Raw genomic sequence first — 15,826 nt, 5'->3', positions numbered from 1 at the left:
CCGACCGCACGCCGCGCGGCGCTCACGTGACCCGGCGCCGGCCGGAAGCGAGACTCGGGGGCACGGCAAGATGGCGGCCGCCGCGGCGTGGCTGAGGCGCGGAGCGTGGGGCCCGGCCCGGCGGTGAGCCTCGGCGGGGGAGGAGCTCGTTATTCTCGGTAACGGAGGCCCCTCCCCTAATGGCGGCTGCGGCTGTCTCGTAGGTGCGGGCTGGCGGCCGCCCGGAGCTACAGCGGAGGTGGCTCCTACCCCAACGTGTCGCTGACGTGCCCGCTGCCCGGCGTGCCCAAAGCCGTGTTCGCGGCAGCCGAGGGCCGGGAGCGCTTCGAGACGAGGGTGACGGTGCTGGAGAACGGGCTGCGCGTCGCCTCTCAGAACAAATTCGGGCAGTTCTGCACCGTGGGCCGTGAGTGCTGGGAGCGGGCGGGGCGCCGAGCCTCGGGCTGGGCCGGCGGCGTGCTGATCTCGTGCTTTCTGCCGCCAGTCCTCATCAACTCCGGATCGCGGCACGAAGCGAAGTACCTGAGCGGCATCGCGCACTTCCTGGAGAAGCTGGCGTTCTCCGTGAGTAGCGCGGGGTCCGCGCTGTGTGCAGGGCTGGGGACAGCGGCGGCGGTGTGGGGTCGGTCTGTACGAATTGGATCCCGGCGCTCTCTGAAGCCTGCGGTGCTCCCATCTCTGAATTTAGTATTTAGGGAACGGTTTGACTTACAGAACTTAAAAGGGAGGCTGCGGTGCTGTGCTGGAGCAGGAGGTGCCCGTTCTGGGCTGCAGGGAGAGGTTATAAATTGTTGTCACTCTGCTGCTTTGTGACACTGACGATCTTCATTCTTAGTCCACAGCGCAGTTTAGCAGCAAAGATGAAATTCTTCTCACCTTAGAAAAGCACGGAGGCATCTGTGACTGCCAGGCTTCAAGGTACGAGGGACTTCCTCTGTTCCCTTTGAGGTGACTGACAGTCACTGTGACAGTAGAAGTTGCATTATTCTTCTGAGCAGCAGAATCCTGCTTGTGGCATCTGCTAAGAAATCCCAAAAGTGAACTGGCGGGATAATAAGAGCCAATAGAGTTGCCTTTTCAAAGCATTTATTGAGTTATGGGCAAGCATCTTTAGCTGTGATGCCCTAAAGCACCGTTACTGAGCGAATGTGATTCTCAGAGCAGCACCCTCTGCTTGCCTTGCAGGGACACCATCATGTATGCTGTTTCTGCTGATGCCAAAGGCTTGGACACGGTGGTCAACTTGCTGGCTGACGTAGCCCTGCAGCCCAGGTTATCAGGTTTGGGAACATAATATCTGCCTCGGAACAGGAATCCCAAAGCACGACTGGAGAATTCTCCATTGGATCGTGCTCACCAAGAAGCTTGAGAGTTCTCCTTCAGCACATGAGGATCTCGCCTGGCGGCTGTTATCTGTCACTTTCTCTCTTATTACAGATGAAGAAATGGAGATGACTCGAATGGCTGTACGGTTTGAGCTCGAGGACTTGAATATGAGACCTGATCCAGAGCCTCTCCTCACAGAAATGATCCACGCGGTAAAACACTGAGAAGTCTGTCCTGTGTGCAGCGCCCTGTGTGAGACACACTGCATCCTCTCCCTCAGTTTCCCCTGAGCGCAGGGTTAATTTCAGACTTTTGAAAACAGATTTTTCTGTTACTCAGATCTCAGTGGTACGAGGGAGAATTTTGCTGCCTCTGCTCTATATTTGATACAGGAAAGATTTTAATCTGAGTTCATAGTGTAGTGATCATACATTGGCTTTGTTGAGATGCTGATTTATGCTAACGTTACTGAAACAGTGCTCAGTCTGTCCTTTCTCCCAAGTCTCAACCAAAAGGTGTAGATTGAGGGGGTGAACTAATATTTGCTACTTCAGTGTGTCTATTTCCTTTTAGGCAGCCTACAGAGAAAATACAGTTGGACTGAAGAGGTTCTGCCCAGTGGAAAACACTGACAAAATTGATCAGAAAGTCCTGCACTCATACCTGAGCAATTACTACACGCCGGACAGGATGGTGCTGGCAGGGGTGGGAATTGAGCACGAGCAGTTGGTGGAGTGTGCAAAGAAATATCTGCTTGGAGTGGAGCCAGTGTGGGGTAGTGCACAGACCAAGGAGGTGGACAGGTCTGTGGCTCAGTACACGGGAGGCATTGTCAAGGTAAAAGGAAGGTGGAACGGCCTTTTCCTTTCTGTTAGAGTTGCTGATTTGAATATGATCCCAAACTGGCTGTGGGATCTGCCCTAACCTGGTTGATGAGTTGATTAATAGGAATTTTGCAAGCTGGATAAGACAGATGTGAAAATCAATCCTAATGGTTTGTCTGCTTTTCACACAGGTCGAAAAAGACATGTCAGATGTGAGCCTGGGCCCCACTCCAATCCCAGAGCTTACCCACATTATGATTGGGTTAGAAAGCTGCTCATTTTTAGTAAGTATCAACCTAAGATACTGTGTATTGGTTGCCCTGTACTTGCAGAACCTCAAGCTACTATGTCTCAATATGTGAGCATTGGCACTCTTGCTGATGGAACCTGTATGCAGAAAGAGCTTTTTCACTCACCAGTTGATAAAGGCACTGATCTTCCCATTCCTCTTGTGCCATGTTTTGAATTCTTTTTCTCTTTACTCATCCCTGATCCTTGAGAGCTCTGCTGGGTCTCTGCTGTTCAGTGACTGAATTTCATCCTGATTTTCAGGAGGAAGACTTCATTCCCTTTGCAGTATTAAATATGATGATGGGAGGCGGTGGCTCTTTTTCAGCTGGAGGGCCTGGCAAGGGCATGTTCACCCGACTGTATCTCAATGTGCTCAACAGGTTTGTTTGTGTTTCTGCAATCCATTTAGCAAACAGTCTTCTACAGCAGGCTGTCATGGAAGGCCTTGTCCTGTGAAAGGCAGCACTCCTAGGTTTTACATCAGCTTATTCTGCTGGAAATTCGTGAGACTGATCTGCTTGCTAGCGAGCATTCTGAAAGGGTGAAAGGTCAGAAGTGAGCCAGAATCCTTTCTTCTTCCATTAGCCCGATCCATTCCTTCAGGCAGGGAATATGCACAGAGTTGGCTGTAGGTGCTAGGAGTACTGTCCCAGTTTTCTGTTTAGTCTCACGGATTCAGAGGGTAAGAAGGAGGAACTGTCAGCTGACCAATGCTTCTGGTACTACTGAGAAGCCTGAAAATGAGTTAGGAGGGGAATTACTGCCCGTGGTTTTTTTAATTTGATATTTATATTCTATTGTCTAAACTTTAACGTTCTGTTTGTGCATCACAGGCACCACTGGATGTATAATGCAACTTCTTACCACCACAGTTACGAGGACACAGGTCTCCTGTGCATACATGCCAGTGCAGATCCCAAACAGGTATTGAGTCCTGTACTCAAGGGCAGGTGTCCTTAAGCAGTCATTGCATCACTGATTACCAAACAGGGATAGGATTGGATTTTTGTACTTGATGATAATGTGGTAGCAGATATCTATAAACTTGTAATATTGCAAAACTACTGGAATCCAACAGAGCAGTCTTCTGAAATCAAACTCGATGTTGAGCACGTTATGCTGTCTTAACAGAATGTTAATCACTGTTGTAATTTTGTTTCAAATACCTGTTTTTCTTAGGTCCGAGAGATGGTGGAAATCATCACAAGAGAATTCATTCTAATGGCAGGAGCGATAGGAGAGGTCAGCAACATAACTTGCAGGCTGTGTGATGGTCTTTGAGCTGAAGTATTGCATTGTATTGGCCCTGCTGGGGTGAAGTATTTCATGTGTTTCCATGAAAGAATGTCCATTTTAGCAGCATGCTCACGAAAGAGGAAGGTCTTGCATAACTCTGAAGTGCTCCACTGCTCTCCAATCTTTGTAGAGCAAAAGAAAGGCTGTTTGGGCTGGAATATGGCACTCATCCGAGCAAAAGAAAGGCTGTTTGGGCTGGAATATGGCACTAATCCAACCACTTGTGTTTTCCAGAGGACGTTGCTAGCTTGTATTAGAGAGCAGTGGCCAGTTATCTTAGAAGATGTTTGTATCCGCTGCTCATTTACAGGTGGAACTTGAGAGAGCAAAAACACAACTCAAGTCTATGCTCATGATGAACCTTGAATCTAGACCAGTAATCTTTGAAGATGTGGGAAGGCAAGTGCTGGCAACGAACACCAGGAAACTGCCTCATGAGCTTTGTGCACTGATCAGTGAGTAAACCAGTTTTCCTTCCCTGGATAGATTTGTGGGTACAACCCAGGGGTGGCAGCTTAAATATGTATATTGATAGCATAGATGAAGTGCTCTAGTATGAGGAGTTAAATACAGATTTCAAACTGATCTTCTCAGTTGCTTGCAAGCGAGTATTGTTTGCTAGAAGAAGGGAGAAAGCTGAGTCGTGGTAGAGAAGGTCTATGGCTAGTGATGATTTGGTTTACTGAGCACCGTGGGGTCTGAGTTGGTACCACAATAAAGCTGGTTTGTGCTATTCAGAATGTGGCTGTTACAGCTCTGGCTTTTTTTTTTCCACTGCAGGTAAGGTGAAATCCTCTGACATCAAGAGAGTGGTCACTAAGATGCTCCATAAGAAACCAGCTGTGGCTGCACTGGGTGACTTGACAGATCTGCCCACCTACGAACACATCCAAGAAGCCCTTTCCAGTAAGGACGGCCGGCTCCCCCGGCTCTACCGGCTCTTTCGATAAAGCAGCACTTCCTGAATGTATCTGAGAGACTTGCTGCTGCTTTCATTTTGTTCTCGTGCATTTGTAATACTGCTAGACAGCTCCACTCCCTCCCAGATCTTTCCAGGCATGCTGTGCAAACACACTGACGTTACAGCTGAGCAAAGCTGCTTCACAACATTGGGCTACAAAGAGCTCAGTGGATTTACAGGCCCACCCTGGCTCAGGGTGAGTATTCTGATCCTCAAGAGAAGATGGGTGTATACAGCTTTCTCTTGGTACTGGGGAGAGCATAGCAGCCCCAAACATCCATCACTGCAACCGAAAGCACGTACCTGAGAAGTCACTGCTGTGTGTTACCTCTAAGCCATATTGCAGGAGCAGCCTTTTCAGCAGCAGCAGTGTGGATGTGACATCAGAGGCCCCGCTGTGTGCCTTGGGGAAGGCAGAGGCCTCCCTGCCCCTGCAGACACCTGGCAGCAGGCCAGATGGGATGAAACGAAACAAAAGGCTTCAGGCTAATAATTAGAGGTGTGTTCCTCTAATTAATAGCTTTCCTTCGCAAGGGTGCCCACCACACTTGTTTTAATGAATTTGCTTTAGATTACAGTTCAGTTTGATATGTTGTACTCCAGTGAGACATCCTGTGAGACCTGTATGGGTAGAGGAGGACTGCTGAAAATGCTGCTCAAGAGAATATTTGCATACTCTCTGATCAGAGAATATTCCAGCTATCACCATGGTGAACAAGTATTTGGTCAAAGTGACTTGGGAAAGTATTGGTTGATAGCCATGCAAACAGAATCTGAAATCCAGGTTCTGGTCCGAGCATTGTGGATTATTTTACTGCTGTAATTTACCATCTGTAATACTCTTAGAATTCATATGTCTGGGAATAACTTAATAATTATGCTAGAACCCAAGGGAAAGTAGATTCTCATTTGAAAGTGAATTATGCTAAAGAATAAAAGTTTTTCTTACTCCCAAACCAATATTTGAAGGAGTTGCACCTTAAACTTGTACCCTACCTTTCTTCAGAGTGTCAGTCAGATTAATTTAAGGCCTGGCACAAAAGAAGGCAGATCTGTCAGCCTTACACTGGCGTGGAGCTCAGGAAGCAGTTAAATTCAATGAAATGACAATGTTTAGAAAGCTGGTGATACTGAAAGTAGCAGACATGGGACTGCCATCGTGTTCCAGAAAGAAAAAAAAGGCAGATGTTTAACATATGGAAAAAATGGGGACCCAGAAGAGATGAGAAAGCACCTTGGGTTGAATAATGCCTGGCTGTATGGACTTAGAAGTGGAGACAGCTGCATCGCAGCATGTCATGGCTTGTTGTGTGTTGTGGGGAGCAGCATGCCACGAGGCAGCTACGATCTGCTTTATCACCATACCTTACATAACTGGAACAAAACACGTTACATTGCTTCTTACAGAACTCACAGAATGGAAGTCATTCGATTGCTGTGCGTGTTTTTAAAGGCAATAAAGATATCTCTAAATGACTGAAGCAAGTAGCAAGAGTTCTGAGATGGAGCAGTTAAGCACTACCTTTCCTGAGCTGGCAGCTGAAATGCCCTTCATTTGTTCAGTGCAAGTAATAGCAAAGGAGCCTGTCTCACTTTTTAGCTGAAGAAGAATGGCTGAGGTCACCCAGAGGGTTAGCAGGCATCACAAACGGCTGGAGTTCTGACAGCCCTGCAATAAGACTGGCTCTCATTTATGGTACCATATGAATTTATTTTTATTCCTTTAAAAAGAAAGGAAATCCGAATAGCTGGTGGCTACAGCCAGCTCAGTGCCATGATGTTTGTACCGCAGAACAGAAGCCCTGTCTTGGACAGGTTGCATAGTTAGCAGCACTTCCAAATTGTTTGCATGGTGTTATGTACTGAGGTGATGAATAGCCCAGCCACTCTGTGCCTATAAATATTAGCTGTACTTAACCTTTCACCAGTGCCACACCAGTTCATGTGTGTGTTTATCTCTAGGGGAACAACACATCAAAAACAGCAAGTTATTCACAGTTCACTGAATTGGGAAAATGAAAACAAAGGGAATTTAACTGTCATCAGAGGTAACAGAATGGCACTGATCTGACTTGCTGCAGTTTCCCTGCTTCCTTCCTCAGTCCTCATTCAACATCTCAATCACTTTGGTGGAACATCACCCAGTAGCTGCATTTAGACGATTGTTTCCAACTTGAGCGTCCTGCTGCAGAAAGGGGGGAGTGATCTGAAGTAGGGGGTGCTTCCAGCAATCCCAACAGACAAATGCATGGTGGGAGAGATTTACACACCTCCCTGCTAACAAAAAAGGCCTACAGAATAATTATTGAAAGGCAATGTTTGTACACCTCCAATGTACGACTGTACACTCATACAGATCCTGCTGCAGAGGTCCAAAAAAGCCCAACTCAGGAGTAACCATCCATAGACAAAACTGACCTGTTCCCTAAGTGGTCCCCATTCAGCATTTTACAGAATACTGCACATTTGGCTACAGGTAAGGAATAAAAACCCAAACCCACAACATACGAGGGGGAACCTGACCAAATCAAACAGACAAACCAACATTTTCACCCTCCTGCAGGTTTTTCTTAGGTCCCTTGCCCCCAGCCATGCCAGTTCCAAGAGATGTGGACCCTGTATGGAGTCACCTTAGAAGAGACAGCCTGCATCTGGTCTTCCCAAAGACAGTACGGTCAACAATATTGCGTCTGTTGGAATGGATGCCCTAAATAACCAACTCTTTTTGCTTCAGCAAAAGCATTTGAGCTGTATGGATTACCTCATGCAAATGAATCCAGGGTGAGGTTTAAGACATTCTTCACAGGCCCCAGCAACTGCCAGAGGTGCTAAAGCAGACAATTCCCTGCAGATGTTGCCGTGGCTTGAAATCCTCTTTCCAGGCACCTCTAACACAAGCGTTGCAGAGTTCTTAGCTCAGGAAATGCTACATATGCTGCTGGATTTTTGGTCCTTTTGCTGTCGTCGATTCTGAAGTTCCCTTGTAATCCGCCTCTTTATTCCAATTAAGTAGAGCTCTCTGTCAAACTGCCCCGCAGCAAGTGGAATACTGCAATACAGAAACAAGATTAGGGCACAGATGTATTCCTGTTTGCCCAACATTTAACAACTAATTCATAAAACAAGGGGCCAGATATTTTTTTTTAACCTTTTTTTAAGCCCCCCTCCATCCAAATCCCAATTCTAATTGATCAAGTGCTCCAAGAAATCATCCTTTTCTAGATACCTGGGTTTCAAACTCCCTCAGCAGGCTACTTACACTAAATTTCAGTGACTTAACTGCATTTTCTGAGCAGTTACACTGGCACAGAGCTGACAGTGGAATAGTAAGAAATTTGGAGAGTCTACAATTCATATGCATGCAGCTATGTTGGAACACAGCCACCACTGGGACAAACAGCACCAATCCCAAAACAGGGAAAGAGAAACAGAGGATGAAATGTGCCCATGCTTAAAGGCAAACCAGAGAGCTGCATTCTCAGGTAGAACACAGACTCAGCCAACTGCAACAGGCTCCATTAATCTCCCTCAGGAGGATTAAGAGACCCGGCAGCCAGGATTTCTGATGTCAGCTGCAAGGCTTAAGCACCATTACTGCTCTGACCACTGGCAACAAATATAGGCTAAAAAACAAACACAAGGAAGTGCAGGGAATTCACTCTTACTTCAGGGATTCTCCCAAATGCTGAAAGGGAGCAGCACATCCTCAGGATCACTGCAGACACGTACAGCTGAACAGAGCAGCACCACAGGTACTTACTTGTCCCTGCCAGGCCTCACTTTCACACGGAACAAAGCAAACACAGGACGGTGGTCTGAGGTTTTGATCACAGGACAAGATGAGTATTTAACAGCTTGGATGTCATCTCTGTACCGACTGCGGAACACTACTCGATCCTGGGAGACACAGAGGAAACTCACAGTAACTCCCTTTGCATGTCTGTGCTGGAGAGAAGCACCAGTTCATTGATTAGACTCTACTGAGAGAAATTCTTGGGCAGGGATGCAGTCATGAAGAATGTGTCTGATCCCAACAGCACTTTTGTGTCCAGTTCTGAGCACAGATAATGCACTGTAACATGATGTGAGGCAGGAAAAAGTAAGACAGGCAGTCTGTGACAAACTCTCACGTGTTCAACAATTCCACGTGCCCTGCTATCCTTGACAAATTTCAGTATGGCTGTATCTCATGCAGACCTACTACAGGAGGGAGCATATTCAAGGCAGCTTTTTAATGCAGGTGAGAATCCCCTTTGGAGACAGGAAGATGCCTAAGCAGCCCTTCCAAGAGTGCTGCTCTGCAATCCAATCTTACCGTGTAGGAAGGAGTCCTCTGCTTGGAAGTGGTGTCATAGCTGTCCTTGCCTATGTCAAACTTGTAGGAAGGACGGAAGTGAATGTCAGCCTCCTGGAATCCCTTGAAAATAGACCCTGTATGGGAGGGGAAGAGCAATGTAAACAACAAACCCCTTCCATCACACTGGCACTCATGCTGCACTTATTCAACACTGTTGAACTAATGCAAGCGTGTACATGCATGACTAGGGAAGACTAGGCTCTGGAAATGTAGGAAGTTCAGGTTCTTATGTGAAATGATGATGAATAGCTAGTCTGTGCCTATTTAAACAAACACTTGGTGCATGTGCTTCCCCTTCCATTAAAAGCTCACAGTGCTTTGTGTTTGCTGTCTGTTCAACCTAAATGCCCTTGGTGCTGTGAGAGAATTAGGTCCGTTTTACAGAGGAATCGGATGAAACAGAGCAACAAGCAGCTTGGCACAATATATGACAGTACACAGCAAAATGCAGGATCACAGAATTGTAGGGGTTGGAATGGACCTCCACAGATCATCGAGTCCAATCCCCCAAGAAGAATCTTGTAAGTCCTTTATGTTAGCTCTGCGATTCTGTGATTCAAAATGCAGAATTCTCTTTGACAGACTCCCACTAGATTCAACAACTGCTGAGTTCCCTTTCTAGTGATCTTCACAAGAAAAAGCAGGGGATATCTTTATAAAACAGGGAGTTGGCAGTAATCATTTTTGTACGAAGGAACCTTTGTTCCTGCAGGCTGGGGAGGACAGCTGCTACTTACCTCTACCCATTTCACTGGTAAGCTGGTCATAGGCCAGCAGTTTGGAGACGCCTGTTTCTGGATGCTGGCTCAAGATGGAATCCACAGTTTCACGGTCCTTATTTAGTCGGAAGTTGAAGTCACCAAACCAGAATACTTCATCAAACCGAGTTGTAACATCACCTGCAGATTCAAGGCAGAGGCATCAGTATAAAAGGAAACAAACGGCTCCTCCATTTCAACCTTTTCTCTCAAACATCCCCCAAATTACGATTCAACTGAAAAATAGAAACTGTGTGAATAAGAGCCATCCTCACAGAGAAAGACACGCAGCCCCTTTTTACATCAACTAATTCAAAAAAAGCCATCCCATTTCTCTTCCTTTGTGCACTCCCCTTCATTCTGCACAACCCCTGCTCACATGGGCTCACACAGAAGAATGTTTCACACTTACCAGAACTGGATCGATACGGGTTTGTGTCTGGAACGACCTTAGGAAGGGTAAGTGCTTGAATGGTTTTGCTGTAGTCCAGCTTCCTCTCATTCACCTTACTGTCTCCAGCTGAAATACAGAAATCCCACTACTGGCAAGGATGCATCATTTGCATTCAGCTCTATGTTTTTAATGATAACAAGAGCTTTTCAGTGGGAATCAGACATTCCTGTAAAAAGGAACACTGCCCCAGGGAGCATGCAGACTTACAAATAATGGCAGAAAGTGGAAAAAGGGAAACAAATGCACAGAACTCATTTTTGTTTTCTAAGCAGCTTCTTTTCAAGTTGCTACCACACATATTCCCCTCCTTCCCCTCTTCAGCTCAGCAGCGCTGAGCTTTGACTTCAGTCTGTCCTGCTCTTTTGCCCCCCTGCAGCCTTCTTTCTTTTGTAAATCAACCCCTCCTTCCTCAATCAGGACACTTCTAACAAAACCGTAGGTGTCTCACATGTGAAATGGGAGGTAATGAAGAGAAAGGAGGTCCCAAAAAAGGTGAAGCAGATTCCCAGAGCTCCTTTGGTTTTGATCTGAGATACGATTCGGGTTGTCACTGTGGCATATTCCACTTCTGGAAAGAGAAAGGAAAGCTGCTGTTAGAGAAAAGCTCCAGAGGCAACGAGTATGGAAGGGAGGAGAGGAACAGCCCCGGAGAAAAGGACAAGACACCTGGTAGCAGCAGTCCTTTCACCTCCCCATTCTCCAGCTCATACTGGATCACACACCTGAGCAGAACCAGATCAGGTCCCTTCGAATGAAGACCGACATGTAGAGCACTCCGTGTGCAGCAGAGTACAGCATGACGTAGTGGGGGCCCAGAGTCTCTTGGAGGCGGATCTCCCACTCTCTTCTGCAGGAGAGAACAACAGCTGGATCAGCACAGGAGACAATAACCAGGAAAGACAATCAGCACTGTGGAAGCAGAGCTGTCCTTCTGATGAAGAAAGGCAGCTAAGGATAAGCAAGACCTCCGCTGCCAAAGCAATAGTGCAACAAAGGCTGCTCAGTCTAAACCACGACCATGGAGCAGGGTCTGCATGTTGGTGACTTAGAGCTCTCAAATCCAAGGCAATACAATTCTCAAAGGAAGAGTGATCTAAAAAAAAGCCAACAACAACAAAAACAGGGACTGCCATGGGGCTGTGACCTGCTAGTCAGCCTCACACAGTAAATTTTGGAGGGATGTTGTACTAATGAGCACAGAATTGCTAACACTAATGGTCAGTGAGCTCGGCTACACCTGGCTCAGATTACACTCTTACTGAACAGGAGTTGTGTTAGCTGCCCTGCTAATGGGCCACATCCTGTATGGATCTTTATAGATCTTTGTGACATTTTCCTCTCACACCATTTCCCATGGTGCTCAGGCAATACAATTCACAGACATTACCAGGTGGTTTGTGAAGAATATGATTATTGCCAGACTAATTAAAAACAAAGCGACTAGTTAACAAGAAGAAAGGATGGTTCATTACATTGTTTTTGCTACCTGTCTGGACAGCCTTCTTGAACCCCAATGACATACATGTCCTGGGCATAGTCAGGATCTGTTGGCAACAAGAAGTCATCCAGATTCTCTGGAAGTTCCTGTTATTAACAAAATAAATTATAAGAAGATTTACTACAAAAGGAGAAGTGCAGATAAAGCTACAAGCTGTACAAACAACCCATGCTTCTAAAGTAGGATACTACTAAGAATACTCCTTCCAAAGGTAGATTTCAAGTGCTGTCAGCCCAGCAGCATCCAGCACTCCACAGTTCTTACTGCAGCTGGTTACTACACGGGCTGATAAGGTGACATTTCTCATTTCCAGGATGTACTTCTTCACCAAGCTCACAGGCTTTTTACTGAACACCACAGGGGCTGATGGTGTTCTTCCAAGCACAGCTTCTCCACCATCTATTTGAATCCACTGTGAAGTCCTATGCTAAGTAAAGATGCAGGTAGGAGATGATACTCTTTATGGATATTCTCTAAGTACTGAACAATCAGTCGTCTCTCTTCACGTGACCCTACCAGCAATAGAGAGTCAAGGAGCTGCCATAAAGCCAGAGAAGTGCTAGGAAGCTTCTTGCTGTTTCCACACCAAGTACCTGAGGAACTCCAGCACTGAGGCTTTATCTCTAAGCTGAGTATCATGGAAGGCCCTGCCATTTGGCTAAGACAACGAATCAGATTGATTAGGAACACGGTCATGACAAGAAGAAACCATCACCCCGCTCCCTGTGATAAATACAGGGTAATTCCACTGCTGCCAAAAGCATGCTGGAGAACTGTGTGCACATACCTTCTGGCCTTGCATGTTCCAGGTGGCCACAAAAATTCCAATATTCCGATCAGGGAAATATCTGCTGAGTTCTTCTGCTCCCAGTAAGGCACCACTTGCCAGAAGGCTGCCTTCCAAATAGCTTCTGTGAACAGAAGATCCACAAAGGAGTGTCTAAGAAAACAGCATTGTGACTGGAATACAGATTTCTACCACTCAAACCTTGAGTTAATAAAGAATAAAACTTCAGCTCAAGAAAACAATGTCTTTATACACTATTCTGCTACCTTTGAGTTTACCAGAACGTCTGCAGTTTTTAGAAGCCCAAAGATAAGAAGCAGTAGACGTGCAGGGAAACACAAAACAGCTCAAAGCAGAACTACTTTCCCTTTCATTACTGCCACCCACTCCTTGGATCATTGATCAGATTTATCCCCTGAGGTCCTGCAGTGCACTGTGTACCTACAGCACACCATTTTCAGCTCAGTACTTGATGTCCTTTGCCTTTCAGCACGCTTCCCAACCTGTGCCACATCAGAGTGTTTATGCTGTGTGCTGGGAGGTCTTTGCAGAATGAGGATTCCACGCCTTCACAGGCAAAATCAGTTCCCCCTCCATCAATGATCTAAGCTTAACTACGAAGACAACCAACTTGAGTAAGAGGTCAGGGCCCCAGTAGGACAAAGAGCTGTACTGAGACTTGAGATTATTCCTCAAAAGAATCCTACAAAATCTGAGGCAGAGTGGAAAAATTCCCAGCTGTTAGCATGCACAGCTACTGCTCCTTAGCTTTCAAAACAGCTTACTTAAACTTTACAAGAAAACCGACGGTAAATCTTTTACACACAAAAACACCACACAAAGCAGAACACAGAGTATTTGTACCAGTATTTGTAGCAGTATTTCCACCAACAAACTGTTTCCAGCCTCCTCAGTAAGTTAAACAACAGAGACCTTTGGTGATCTACCGACCAGTGACAAGTTCTCTGCCTCTGACCATCAGGATTGCACGGGGCAGCTGGCACCTACCACACACAGCACACTTTGCCACCAGCAGCTGGGGGACGTACCTGCTTCGGACATCCTTGGAACGAATGGGAGTGAGCAGGCTGAACGTAGATTTCATGGAGTCTGTGGAGCAATTATCGTAGAGCACCCCGTTGCCATGCAGCCCGGTGTCACTCAAGCTGTTGCTTACCCTCCCAAACTTGTTCTGAGAATAATGTCGATAATCCATTAAATCTGGGTCAATCTTATTAGCTGTCCTCAGCGTATGAGAGGCCACGTTGAGCTCCATGGGCGGCAGAGGTCGAGCTGGAGTTATTTGGGACAGCCGGGGTTTGCTGCCCACAAAGGCTTTCCCACGCAGAAGCCCGCCGAAGGCACTGGAGATCTCAGAGGCTCGTTTCCCCAGGTCAGAAGTGCTTCCTTTGCTTTTCCCCACGGGACTTTCTTCTGAGGCATCTGGTGAACTGTGCAAGGAGTTCGGCTCACAACAGGGGGTTCCTCTACCCCTGACAGGAGAGGTGAGGGCTGCTTCCTGCAGAGAACCATTGGAGGAACTCGTCTCGTTGGGATCGGTCAGACTTTCCTGACTAGTTCTAAACCTCCTCCACCTCTTCCAGTTCTTCTCATCCAAAGATGCAGCACGCTCCAGCCGGGGTTTCCTCGGAGGCCTTGGGGTAATTGATTTAATTTTCACGTTAGCTTTGAGTTCGTCCGGTAGAAGCTTTAAGGTTTCATTCAGGAAGGCATCCACACCTGGAGGAGACTCAAAGGTCAGGGCGCCGTTGCCGCTGGGCTCCTTCTTTGCTGCTTTGCCCGCTTTTTTAGCTTGCAGGTCCTGTACTGCTCCACCTTCCGCCTTCTGTGTAACGCACGTCCCTGAGTGCTGCGAAAATCCATTGAGAGAACTCATTCTCCTCCTGGGTTACAGCTCTGGGCTGCTCCACACGCACTTCCTCACAGCATAGCTTTTTTTCCTTCGCTTACTCCGTGTCTAACAAATCTTTAACCAAGCCAGAAAGACGTGGAGCCTGGAGACAGTTCAGTCTTTGGTTGAGAACAAAGGGAAGGTGCGTGTGCGGACAGCTGCATTGTCTGCAAATTTCAAGGAGTAAAACACATGAATTTTCCTAAAAGAAACACGTAGGAACGAGAGCTTCCTGAGCTGCAAACTCTGGACTCAGGAAGCCAAGCTCCCTGCAGGCCCACGCTATAGAACAATGCAAACCTTAACGTGACCTTGCACCAACATTATCCTAATTTTTACAAGAGCAGGACGCTGTCCTGGCCTCCCACATGCCCTCTCATGCATATTCAGCATCACTTCAAACGTATTTCCTTAAGAAAAGAGCTGCGTGCACCAGCAGCACGACGGCAAATGAAAGCTGCCCATCCATCCCTGCCAGTTCTTGTAACGTTCTTGTAAAGCCCTGCTGTGAGTCACGGCGCTCAGCCTCCAGCCAGCGCCACAGGCCAGGAAATTTCCAGCGGCCTCTGAGCAAGGAGCAACCAGCAGGGAGCTCACAGCCGCCATTCCTCCTGCACTGACCCCAGGAGCCGCTGCTGAACCTCACAGAATCACAGAATGGCCTGGTTGGAAGGGACCTCAAGGATCACGAATCTCCAACCCCCCACCACAGCAGGGCCACCAACCTTCACGTTTCATAGCAGCTCAGGGCCCCATCCAACCTGGCCTCGAACACCTCCAGGGACGGACGGGGCATCCACAGCCTCTCCCGGCAGTTGTTCCAGCACCTCACCGCTCTCTCTGTGAAGAATTTCCCCCTGACATCCAAAACTCAGAAAGCATCCCCCCAGTTTTAGGGACAGCGCCAGGTTCGAGGCGAGCCGCCTTCAGGAAGGGATGGATCGGCAGAGACAGCTTTGGAAACCTGCACGGACACCTCGGAAGGAGCACGGTAGGACCGGCCGCCCCGCACGCAGCCCGTCCCGTCCCATCCGTCCCATCCCGCACGCAGCGCGGCCCGCACGGCCCGTCCCGCCCCGCTCACCGCTGACAGGAACGCGGCCCGCGCTCCCTCGCCGGGTTCGCCGCCGCGCAGGGCAATCCTCTCGATGTCTCCACTCACAGCCGAGCGAGGCCCGGGCCCCGGCACTGCCAGGCGGGCCCGCAGCCGCCCCGCCCCGCTCCCGCCGGAGCCGCTGCTCGAGGCCCGGCGGAACGGCAGCCCCGCGGCCCGGCCCTAGCAACGGCGGCGGTAGCTCCGAGGCCGCCCCGCCCCGCCCGCTGCACGGCGCTGCAGCGCCCCCTCGCGGCTGGAGGACTGAA

General features: G+C 48.0%; 2 protein-coding genes across 3 annotated transcripts; one reads left to right on the top strand and one right to left on the bottom strand.

The window, feature by feature from the left end:
- The first annotated feature begins 47 nt into the window (after positions 1-47).
- PMPCA (peptidase, mitochondrial processing subunit alpha) lies at positions 48-5,892 on the top strand. The gene is made up of 13 exons (XM_048965774.1): positions 48-123; positions 204-406; positions 485-564; positions 836-918; positions 1,186-1,280; positions 1,438-1,538; positions 1,900-2,163; positions 2,342-2,434; positions 2,703-2,821; positions 3,275-3,365; positions 3,621-3,683; positions 4,048-4,192; positions 4,518-5,892. Exons 1-13 carry the CDS (start codon positions 71-73, stop codon positions 4,685-4,687), a joined length of 1,560 nt encoding a protein of 519 aa, XP_048821731.1. The 5' UTR covers positions 48-70; the 3' UTR covers positions 4,688-5,892.
- Positions 5,893-6,014: 122 nt separating this feature from the next.
- INPP5E (inositol polyphosphate-5-phosphatase E) lies at positions 6,015-15,760 on the bottom strand. Of its 2 annotated transcripts, XM_048965773.1 has the most exons (12): positions 15,549-15,760; positions 15,190-15,428; positions 13,602-14,631; positions 12,553-12,676; positions 11,754-11,851; positions 10,990-11,114; positions 10,716-10,835; positions 10,226-10,333; positions 9,793-9,954; positions 9,014-9,129; positions 8,459-8,595; positions 6,015-7,747 (listed from the first exon to the last, which is right to left on the bottom strand). In XM_048965773.1, exons 3-12 carry the CDS (start codon positions 14,447-14,449, stop codon positions 7,615-7,617), a joined length of 1,971 nt encoding a protein of 656 aa, XP_048821730.1. In that variant the 5' UTR covers positions 14,450-14,631; positions 15,190-15,428; positions 15,549-15,760; the 3' UTR covers positions 6,015-7,614. The 2 variants fall into 2 exon arrangements, with proteins under 2 accessions (XP_048821730.1, XP_048821729.1); XM_048965772.1 differs by lacking the exon at positions 15,190-15,428.
- Positions 15,761-15,826: the final 66 nt, after the last annotated feature.

The sequence above is a fragment of the Lagopus muta genome, chromosome 19, assembly GCF_023343835.1.
Source record: "Lagopus muta isolate bLagMut1 chromosome 19, bLagMut1 primary, whole genome shotgun sequence".
Classification (NCBI taxonomy): domain Eukaryota; kingdom Metazoa; phylum Chordata; class Aves; order Galliformes; family Phasianidae; genus Lagopus; species Lagopus muta.
This window is presented reverse-complemented; position numbering and strand designations above follow the sequence as displayed.

Coding starts and splice junctions, on each gene's coding strand:
- INPP5E (XM_048965773.1), bottom strand. CDS start 14,449: ATGAGTTCTCTCAATGGATTTTCGCAGCACTCAGGGACGTGCGTTACA. Junction 11,115..11,753: donor CAAGAAGGCTGTCCAGACAG/GTAGCAAAAACA, acceptor TCTCTCCTGCAG/AAGAGAGTGGGAGATCCGCC. Junction 9,130..9,792: donor TACCAGTGAAATGGGTAGAG/GTAAGTAGCAGC, acceptor CCTCCCATACAG/GGTCTATTTTCAAGGGATTC.
- PMPCA (XM_048965774.1), top strand. CDS start 71: ATGGCGGCCGCCGCGGCGTGGCTGAGGCGCGGAGCGTGGGGCCCGGCC. Junction 124..203: donor GCGTGGGGCCCGGCCCGGCG/GTGAGCCTCGGC, acceptor GCTGTCTCGTAG/GTGCGGGCTGGCGGCCGCCC. Junction 3,684..4,047: donor TGGCAGGAGCGATAGGAGAG/GTCAGCAACATA, acceptor GCTCATTTACAG/GTGGAACTTGAGAGAGCAAA.